This window comes from Echinops telfairi, unplaced genomic scaffold (genome assembly GCF_000313985.2).
Source record: "Echinops telfairi isolate 266 unplaced genomic scaffold, ASM31398v2 ScPeMD7_22;HRSCAF=79, whole genome shotgun sequence".
NCBI lineage: Eukaryota > Metazoa > Chordata > Mammalia > Afrosoricida > Tenrecidae > Echinops > Echinops telfairi.
Genome location: NW_022103919.1, coordinates 15,126,897 through 15,136,745, shown reverse-complemented (window position 1 = coordinate 15,136,745; position 9,849 = coordinate 15,126,897). Strand labels below are relative to the sequence as shown.

At 46.3% G+C, this 9,849-nt stretch overlaps 1 protein-coding gene across 8 annotated transcripts in view; it reads left to right on the top strand.

Annotated features, from left to right (window-relative positions):
• The first annotated feature begins 16 nt into the window (after positions 1 to 16).
• The window catches only part of NMRK1 (nicotinamide riboside kinase 1), a 29,582-nt gene continuing 19,749 nt past the window's right edge, over positions 17 to 9,849 (top strand). For 6 of the 8 annotated variants that reach the window (XR_006679936.1, XR_006679934.1, XR_006679935.1 and 3 more), the window contains exons 1-5: positions 17 to 161; positions 375 to 489; positions 3,317 to 3,379; positions 7,024 to 7,114; positions 7,396 to 7,444. Coding sequence is in view for 5 of the 8 variants with exons in the window: in XM_045288567.1 (XP_045144502.1) it covers positions 464 to 489; positions 3,317 to 3,379; positions 7,024 to 7,114; positions 7,396 to 7,444 (229 nt within the window). In the remaining 3 variants the exon portion in view is untranslated. The remainder of the gene's footprint in view (positions 162 to 374; positions 490 to 3,316; positions 3,380 to 7,023; positions 7,115 to 7,395; positions 7,445 to 9,849) is intronic. The other 2 variants (XM_045288565.1, XM_045288566.1) reach the window with 2 other exon arrangements.

The following is a 9,849-nucleotide window of genomic DNA, read 5'->3' as shown; positions in this document are numbered from 1 at the left end:
GCTACCTGCCGGGCCGGAGGGGACGTCACCTCCGGGACCCCCTGTCAGTCACCTGCAGGGCGTGGGAGAGGAGCTCTCCACCTCTCCTTAGCCGAGGGTTAGTGTCAAGCGCGTGCTTGGTAATCGCCCCCGCCGCTTGGGAGAACTCAAACTGGCGTCAGGTGAGTGAGTACCTGCTTGACCCTGGCCTGCCGCCTCGTGCCTCCTTGCTGGGCCTTGGAGAGATTTCCGGGGTGTTCCTGTTCTGGAACCGGGTTGGATCTTGTATACCCGCTTGAGACTCTTACCAAGCAAACGGCCTCATAAATATCCCGCCCAGGGGGGATTTTTCCTAACAACGGCGCAGGGCTCTAATGCCTCTTATAATCCTTAAGTTGGAAGTGCTACCTACCTACGTCCAAGAGACCGGAGAAGTCACCAGGGACGGTGTCACAAACAAGTTCATCTCCACGAGTGCAGTCTCATGCCTCTAGCCCTGGAGTGGAACAAGTAAGGATTAGAATGTTTTGGGGTTGTTTTTCATTTTTAAGTTGTTGAAAAGAACACAAAAGACGATTTTGTGACACGTGGAAATGATGTGAAATTCAAACTCGTGGGTCCCTAAAGTTGTAGTGGAATCCAGCCATGCCCCTTTGCTTACATGTCTAGCCTGTGGTTGCCACTACATCATCAAGGCGGTGTGCAGTGGCTGCCTCAAATCTGAAAAATGCTTCCTGTCTGGCACGTTGTAGATCCCTGGCCAGGCCCTGGAATCTCCACTAGAGGAAGGGCTGAACGGAAAAGGAAAGTAGTCTGCATATTTCTAAAATCACACTCTTCAATTGTATATATCTGGGGAAAGAAAAACTGAAAATAAGCTTCCGTTTAGATCAAAACCCACATAAAAGGGAGCGCCAATGTTTCTGATAAAAGGTAACAGTGATTTATCTCCGTGGCAGCCTGGGGAGATTTCCGTGTTTACCAAAAGGGAGCAAAGTTGAATGAGTTGCACGGAATCAGCTGCCCTATCAAGGGAGTAGAACTAAACCAAACCAGCTGCCACTGAGTCTACACCACCTCACAGCGACCCAATAGGACGAGGTAGAACTGTGAGTGTCCGAGATGCAAATTGCAGACCTTGAGGTTAACAAGGCTTAGTGATCTACTTCTGAAAATTCACCAACTGAAACTCTAGGGGTCACGCGGTGGTCCTTTCCCTAACAGAATATAGGGGACCTCAACATAAAAGACACAAGAATCCTCACTACTGAACCGATCAGCAACAGTATGATAAACAATGAAAAAGTTGAAGCTCCCAAGGATGTCCTTTTACTTGGATCCACAATCAACTCCCCAGGAAGCAGCAGTCAAGAAATCAAACTACAGATCGCATGGTCCAAAGCCGGTAACAGACCTCTGTAAACGGTACAAAGCCAAGATGTCACTGTAGGAAGCCTGACTCAGGACATGGCATGTATTTCTAATGTGAACACGCATGGCCTCGTGTGAATGCAAAAGCTGGGGGATGAATACGGAAGACTGAAAAGGAATTGACACATTTGAATTAACGTGTTGGTTGCACGGGCAGTAAATCATTTAGTGCTGCTTTTTTAGCCTAAGTCTCAAACTCTCACCGATTGGCCTTGTCCTGCATAGCTGGTAAAAAGGTACTGATAGTATTCACCTGAGTCAGGTGAACAGGATTCCCCAGAGTGCCAGCCTGCTGTGTGTAAAAAATGAGCCCTCAAAACCAGTAAGAATGACCAGCAAGCTCCTCTGGACCCGAGATCCCGGCACAGTGAACCCCTGGATCCAGAAGACAGCCGTTATCATCAGAGGAGCAGTGGCCGAACCTGGAGCAGAGTGGTGGACTTCCCAACCCACAGAGCAAGTCGAGCTGCCTGTTTTTGTGCTGCAGGAGGCTGCCTTGTGGAGTGGGGTGCCTCTGGGCACTTAATTCAGGGAGCTAGGTTTGCTGGCCCTAGGGAGCTTCTGGGTTAAGGCTTACAGCATAGTGGTATGCCCCCTTGGGCATTTATTAGCAGCCCTGAAAGAACTTTGCAACATGTCCTGATAAACCACTCAACCCTGAGCATTTCTCACTGGCATTACAATTTGTTAACTTCGTGAATAAACGACTTGAATCATGAATTTTGTCCGTGAGTGTTGTGTAGCCATTGCAGTGGCTATTAGGACCTAGATATAAAATAGGGAATGCTACTTAATGCAACACATTGATGAAGAATTTTAAATCTACTGTGCACTGCAGGAAGCACAAACAAATGCTATGTGTTGGAAGAAATCCAGCTGGAATGCTGCTTAGAAGCAAGGACGGTCTCATGTACACTGGACATCTAAGGAGGCATCAACCCCCGGAGAAGGACATCATGGTTGGTGTAGAGGGCCAGAGAAAATAAGGAAAACCCTCAAGGTCATGGATTGGCACAGTGGCTACAACAATGGGTTCAAACCTATGAGCTAGGTACCAGACTGAGCAGTGCTTTATTCTGTTGTGTATAGTATGGCATAGAAACAAGTAGACAGCACCTGACGACAACATAACATTACCTACATGTCTGATCTATTTCGGAAAAAAGTGTGCCCACGCTGGCCTGGGTATAAGTAGCACTGGTGGAGTATGGGTTACACATTGGCTGCTAACTGCAATGTCAGCATTTCTGCTCCCCCAGCCACTGCTTGGGAGAAATGTCGTTAAGACGTTCTTCTTCCATAATGATTTACAGTCTCAGAAACTGCCTCCGGAAGGGCAGTTCTACCCTGTCCTGTGGGCCGCTACGAGTCAGAATGGACTCGATGGCAGTGGGTGTGGCATTTTGGTTTTATCTCTGACCAGCAGTGACTTTCTACTTCCTTCAGAAGCGGACAAAGAGACGTCAACTCGGAACGTTCACCAGCGCCAGGAGCAATGGGTCACAACCAGGTGATTGAGTCTTGCAGATGAAATGGGACCTGGCTCAGGGGAGTGTCAAACTCTGGGCCATGCTGTGGCCTAGCAACGCTTCCTTCTCCTTGAAACAGACACATTCAAAGGCACATGCTTGGCCGTGGCTCTTTCAGCCCACCTGACCTTGGTTGGTACATCCTGTTCATGCAACCGTTGTTGACACTCGCAGGAAGAGTGTGACAGAAACCAGGGGGCAGAAGACTTCCATGGCGTGTTGATGATCCAGCAATGTGATAAGCGAAAGACGACTCTCGTCCCTGTCCCCCCCTCCCCAGCCTCCCATGGCCTTCCTAACTTAACCATTCTTTATTCTACCACTTTAGATATCATCTCAGAAGGCAACTTTAAATTTTTATTTGTTTGTTTTTGTAGGGCATTTGAGGGAGGTGTGATTTCCAAGACAATTATGAAAACGTTTGTCATTGGAATCGGTGGGTAAGTCTTCTGTAAACAGCGGTGAAGACACTCAGCTATGCACGTGGCTGCTGTGCGTGAACATGGCTGGGGGAAAGGGAGCAGCAGGGTTGAGCAGGCCACTGGGAAATACACCAAGCAGTGGCATCTGGTTATGGAGCCACCAATCAGAAATGGAAGAGTTTCTATACACAGAAATACCCATTTATATAGATATATATAAACAGAGAGTTGTGCATTTATTTTCAGGAGCTAAAACCGGGGCCCGTGCCTGACACTGCTATGGCTTGAGCTGACTTATGCCTCCCCATCTGGGTGCTCCTCCAGCAAGATGGAGGAGAAAATCCATCGGGTCTGCCCTGTGAGGCCCCTCTGTGGGCACATGAAATATAGAACAACTTGACCTCGCTTCTTTCCCCCATCCTTAGGGAACCCTATGTCCTAGGTTACCTGAACTAGACCTTGTTAACCTTGCATAATTATTCATCATGCCCCTTTCCCTTTCAAAAGTGTTGTGAATTACCTGGTCCCTCTCAACCCCATGGTATGAGGCACAGCTCTGCAAATAAGACATTGCAGCAATGAAGAAGGACATCCTTTGTTTTGCTCCTCAATGGTTCCCCTTTCTGGGTGCATTCACATTCCAGCCAAAGGCCAGACACGTTGCCATGAAGTCTGTTTCAGCTCATGGCGACCCCATGTGTGTTGCATGGTAGAACTATGCCCCATGGTTTACTGTAATGGCTATCATTTTAAGCGATTCACCAGGCCTTTCTCCCTGGCAGTGTAGTGGTCACACAGTGGCCTGCAATCCTCAAGGTGAGCCGTTCAAAACCACCAGCTGCTCTGTAGGAGAAAGAAGCTTTTGCTCCTATAAAGAGTTGTAGTCTCAGAAGCCTGTAGGAGCCGCTCTACCCTGTGCTCCAGCCTCCTTGAGGCAGAATCGGCTCAATGGCAGTGAGTTGGGTTTGGTTTTTCTTCCACAGTAAGAAGCCCTGGTAAGGCTGTTAAGCATTGCACTGCTAGTGGCAAGGTTGTGGTGCAAACCCACCAGCTGCTCCCTGGAGGAAAATGAGGCTGTCAGCTCCCCTAATGATTTACCAGAATTCTTACAGGCAAGTCTCAGAAACACTGTAGAAGGTCTTTGAGTTGGGATTGGCTCAATGGTAGCGGGTAGGCATTTGGCCTTTGCATCCACAGTACTGGTTTGAACCGCCAGCCTTTCCGTTTATAGTCAAGTGCAAACCATTTTCGACACCCAAGACCCTGCATTCACATTATCCGTGGCCTAATTATCAGTGTAGGCGCCCTGGCAGTGTGGCGGTTCTGCGTGTGGAGGCTAACTACAAGGAGAGCAGTTGAAAACCACCAGCTTTACCAAGGGAGAAAGACATGGATTTCTAATCCTGAGAGGATTTTCAGTCTTGGAAATCTACAGCAGCAGTTCCGCCCTGTGCTCATGGAATCACTATGCACTGGAACCGCTCAGTGGCAGTGAGGTTTGAATTATTGAAATGGTTGAGACTTCAAAAGTTTGTCACCTTTGGGAGATCCAGGTGTGACTGTATTTTGTTCCTGTTCTCCTTGCTCGGCTCATAGTCAATAAAATGGGTCTAGTGTCAGAGCTCTGCCTTTCCTTTCAGCCGATCAGAGCCAAATCCACCCAGTCTTACTTCATTGCACGTATCTTGTCCATCCACGCTCATTGCCACCATCCTCATTTGAGTACTCACCCCCTCGTTCAAGTCTCCTACTCATCTTTCCTACTCGCTTCTATTAGATTGATCTTAAAACATGTTCAATTCTTTCACCTGCTGAGCAGGGTTTAGGGATTGTCAGAACTAAATTTGAATTCTAGGTTTGTAAGTGACAGCCAAGGTGGTGTGGTGAGTTAATCGGATTGACATTGGGGCCAATCACAATTAGACCTCAAAGAAAAGGGTAGAGCTTAGGGAGGCAGGTTTGTAAAGCCCACTGCAGAATCCCAGCCAGTTTTCACTCTGCATGTGTAAAATTTCCCTCATTTCATAATACAATAGTACCCTCTGCCTAGAACTAGACCTCATGCTTATGTGCCAGGTACACTGGGTACTAGTCATAACTCTAATAATTACCTAGAGCTGCCATAATAAAACATATCACAAGTGATGGCTTTCAAGGGGTCTGGAATTCAAAATCAGGGTATAGCTATGGAGAATGGTCCTTCTATAGCTCTTTATCACCGCTTCTCTCTTCTGGCAACAGCTCTGGTGTTCTGAGATGTGCAGCTGCATCTTCCTCTGTCAGCAATGGCATTTCTCTTTGTTCTGTGTGTGTGTGTATCCTTATCTTTTGTAAGATAACCATAGAAAAAAAATAGGTTTACACCCACCTATGATGTATGCCATCATTATCATAGATAAGGACGCCTCTCTTTCTGAAGAGAATCATGTTTGTTGGTGCTCACCCACTGCCAGAGCCCTGTCCGTCTCATAGTAACTCCACAAAGGATTTCTGAGGCTGTAAATCTTTATGGAAGCAGACACCTGATCTGGTGCTTAAACCCCAGATCCAACAAACTCTGGGTAGAAAAGTACCTTCTGTGTGCTCTGTGTGGGGCTGGGGGCTGGAGAACTTAGATGCAGAGAGGAATCTACCAGGGTCCTCTTCGCCGTGTCACTGACAGCTAACGTGATGTGATGTGATGTGATGTGATGTGATGTGATGTGATGTGATGTGATGTGGTGTGGTGTGATGTGATGTGGTGTGATGTGATGTGATGTGGTGTGGTGTGGTGTGATGTGATGTGATATGATGTGATGTGGTGTGATAAGCCACCAGAGGCCCCACACACACCACCCTCTGCTGTCAAGTGGGTTCTGACACAGAGCTACTCTACAGACTGGAGTAGAACTGTGCCTTAGGATTTCTGAGAGTAAACCTTGACCTTCTGAGAATACAAGTGGGGTTATGAGGGGGTTGGGCATGGTGCATACTGGACAAGATGTGAATCCATGGTAGGTGGCTTATAAGAAGCCACACCTTAATTTTGTGCATTGAAAAAAAATCACTGACAACCATTTGTAATGTTATATAAAACCCATCACATCCCATTGATTCCAACGTAACAACCCTATGTAGGTCCAAGTAGAACTGTTCTTGTGGGCTTCTGAGAATGTAAATCTTAATAACTTCATAAGAGTGTAGACGGCGTCATCATTTTTCCCAAGGAGCAGCTAGTGATTTCAAACTGCTGATCTTGTAGTTAGCAGCCCAGGGTGTAAGCACTACAGCACCAGGACTCCCTGTAACTTCATGTGCTTGCACTAAAGCATCGCTCCTACTGTTCCCATTAAAGTGAGCTATGAATTAATATTTTGCTGCAAACAGATACCCTTTTGCTTCCAACACAGTATCCGCATTGTGTAGTTCTCCCCGGTGCACTTGCCCAGTGAAAACTGACTACTTTCTCCTCCAGTGATCCCTCCTTCCTTCTGCCACGTCACCACCGCAGACATGGGTAGGCCCATGCTTTTGCCCACCGAGCAAGCAGGCACTGCTGAAGAGGTACTTTTCTCAGCTCGTCATTTTCCCTGGGCTTGCTGTCACACATCCTGCGCGTTTTGTTCATGATTGTCGTAATTCACCTTCCTGCATGGCTCTTGTTTCTCTTGCCTTTGGTTCAGCGTGACCAACGGTGGGAAGACAACATTGGCTAAGAATTTGCAGAAATGCCTCACAAACTGCAGAGTCATTTCCCAGGATGATTTCTTTAAGGTATTTATAAAGCCTCCCAGGTAGTGTACTTGGCCCCAAGAGCCTTCTATTAGCAAAGCTGGTTAAACTGAGTGCAAAGGGTGTGTATGCTAAGTGATGACCCTTGATCTCCAAGCCAGCGCCACGTGACGGTGTTGCTCATAAGCTAGTCGCACCAGGAGCTGCTGCTTATAGTTGGAGTTTATGTGTCACCATCATCCAACCCTTAGCACCCCTTTAGTGTGTAATCGTAGTCCCGCTGTACACTGGTTTTGACTGGCACTTTGTTGTTTCCCTCCTAGCCAGAGTCTGAGATAGAGACAGATAAAAACGGATTTTTGCAGTACGATGGTAAGTTGGTAATGCTGTAAAACATGGCACCTCATTTCCTTTTCAAGCGCAAGAGCTTCTTTGTCTATGCGGGTGGTCTTAAAATGTGTTTAAGTACAAGGAGGGTTCAGGAATTCTTGGAAAATTGTACTAAGAAGAAACTTCCTACAAACTTTCTGAAGCCCCCCTCCCCACCCTCCCGCTTAGATGTCTTTTAAACCTGTCTCTGTGGCTTTCTGAGGTCTGTTCAGCAATCCAAGTCAGTATTTCCCCAGTGTTCTGTTTAAAATTAAACACATAAGAATGATAGCTTTTTCTTTAGCTGGGGCATGTTAGGAGTGCTGTCCCTTGACTGACCCCTGTCTTGGCATTATGTAACTAGGGCCCCTCCCACGAGCAAATCCTCCCTGAACCTAACAGTCCTCTGAATAGCCTCGTGGCCTGCCTTCCTAGACAACACCATACAAGCGGCTGTTTTTGTTCTTTTTTATTTTTATTTTTTTTCACTTTCATAAGCAAACAAGCTTCTAAGTACTTTTTAGAATTCACCTCCTTCCTTCGCCTCAAGGTAACATGGTTTTCAAGCCGAAAGGTTAAAGTCTGGTAGGAAGCACTTGCCTTCCGGTAGAAAGTAGGAAGGAGCCCTGGTGGCATTCTGGGTTACCAGTTGGGCTGGTAATCGCAAGGTCACCAGTCTGAAACCAGCAGTCCCTCTGTGAGAGACAGAGGAGGCTTACTATTCTCGTAAAGATGTATGTCTTGGAAAGCCCCAGGAGCAGTTCCACTTTGGAGAGAATAGATTATGGATTTATAAGTTGACCATGAAGTATTTATGTTAATTCATAACAGGGGACATTCACTTCAAGACTCTTACAGGCTGTTCTTTATTTTTAGCCATGAATGCTGTAAGGGAAAACAAAAACCTGTGTTGCCGTCCAGTAGATTCATATTTACCGGGACCCCTCTAAAGCAGAGTCATCCTGCCTTAGAGGGTTTTCAAGGCTGTGTGGACTGCCAGTCTCCCTCCTTCCGTCTGGTGGGTTCGAACTGCTGACCTTGTGGTTAACAGCCAAGCACTAAACCAGTGTGCCTCCTTAATTCACTGTTCTCTTCTCTGGACTTAGAATCAGGATTCCCCACCCCCCTTTTCTTTACCTCCTAATGAGAAAGATGATTAAGTAAGCATTGAACTAGTTGTAAAATTGTTTTCAGACGTGTTTCTGCCTTTAGAACACGTTTCTACAAACAAATACTGAAATCCTAATAGAAAAGGGCTTACAGTGTGTAAACCGGCTCCAAAAGCAAAGGTCATTTGATTACGAGGTGAACAATAGACAGCCTCACAAGTAGTTAGGCAATTGCAAACGAGGTAAGTATATCATATCTCCCCTCCTCTGAGTGAACAAAGAATTTTAAAGCAACGATCAGCATCAAAAGATGGCACCAGCTCAATGAAACAGTAACACTCGTACACTTTAGATGGGATTGTAAATTGCTGCCACCTTTCTAGAGAGGAACTTGATCATGTATCTGTTCAAAAGATAATAAACTGCTCATGCCAGCCTGTCGTAGTTACGTATTGCTACAATTAAGAAAAGAATACCACAGGTGATTTCTTGAACAGTTTAAGAGGCTCGAAGTTTAATTTGGGGAGGCTTTCCGTCCCAGGGCTCTGAGAAAAGGTCTTTGTGTCTTTGCTCTTTTTAAATCATTTTTTTGGGGGGCTTGTACAGCTCTTATCACAATCCATCCATCCATCCGTTGTGTCAACCACATTGTACATATGTTGCCATCATCATTTTCAAAACATTTTCTTTCTACTTGAGTCGTTGGTATCAGCTCATTTCCCCCTCCCCCACCTTTCCTCCCTCATGAACCATTGATGATTTATATATTTATTTTTTCATGTCTCACACTGACCGATGTCTCCCTTTACCCACTTTTCTGTTGTCCGTCCCCTTGGGAGGAGGTTATATGTAGCTCATTGTGATTGGTTCCCCCTTTTTGCTCCCACCTTACCTTTACCCTCCTGGTATCACTACTCTCATTATTGATCCTAGGAGGTTTATTTGTCCTGGATTCCTTGTGTTTCCAGCTCTGTACATGCTCTGGTCTAGCTGGAATTGTAAGGTAGAATTGGGGTCATGATAGTGGTAGGGAGGAAGCATTAAAGAACTAGAGGAAAGTTGTATATTTCATCGGTGCTATACTGCACCCTGACTGGCTTGTCTTTTCCTTGTGACCCTTCTGTAAGGGGATGTCCAATGGACTACAGATGGGTGAGGAGGACCTAGGAGACCTGGTAGGGTGTGACCAGAGGTAATGTAACAGAGGAATTACTGAAACCCAAATGAAGGCTGAACATGATAGTGGGACAAGAGGAAAGTAAAAGGAAATAGAGAAACGAGCTAGGAGGCAAAGGGCAT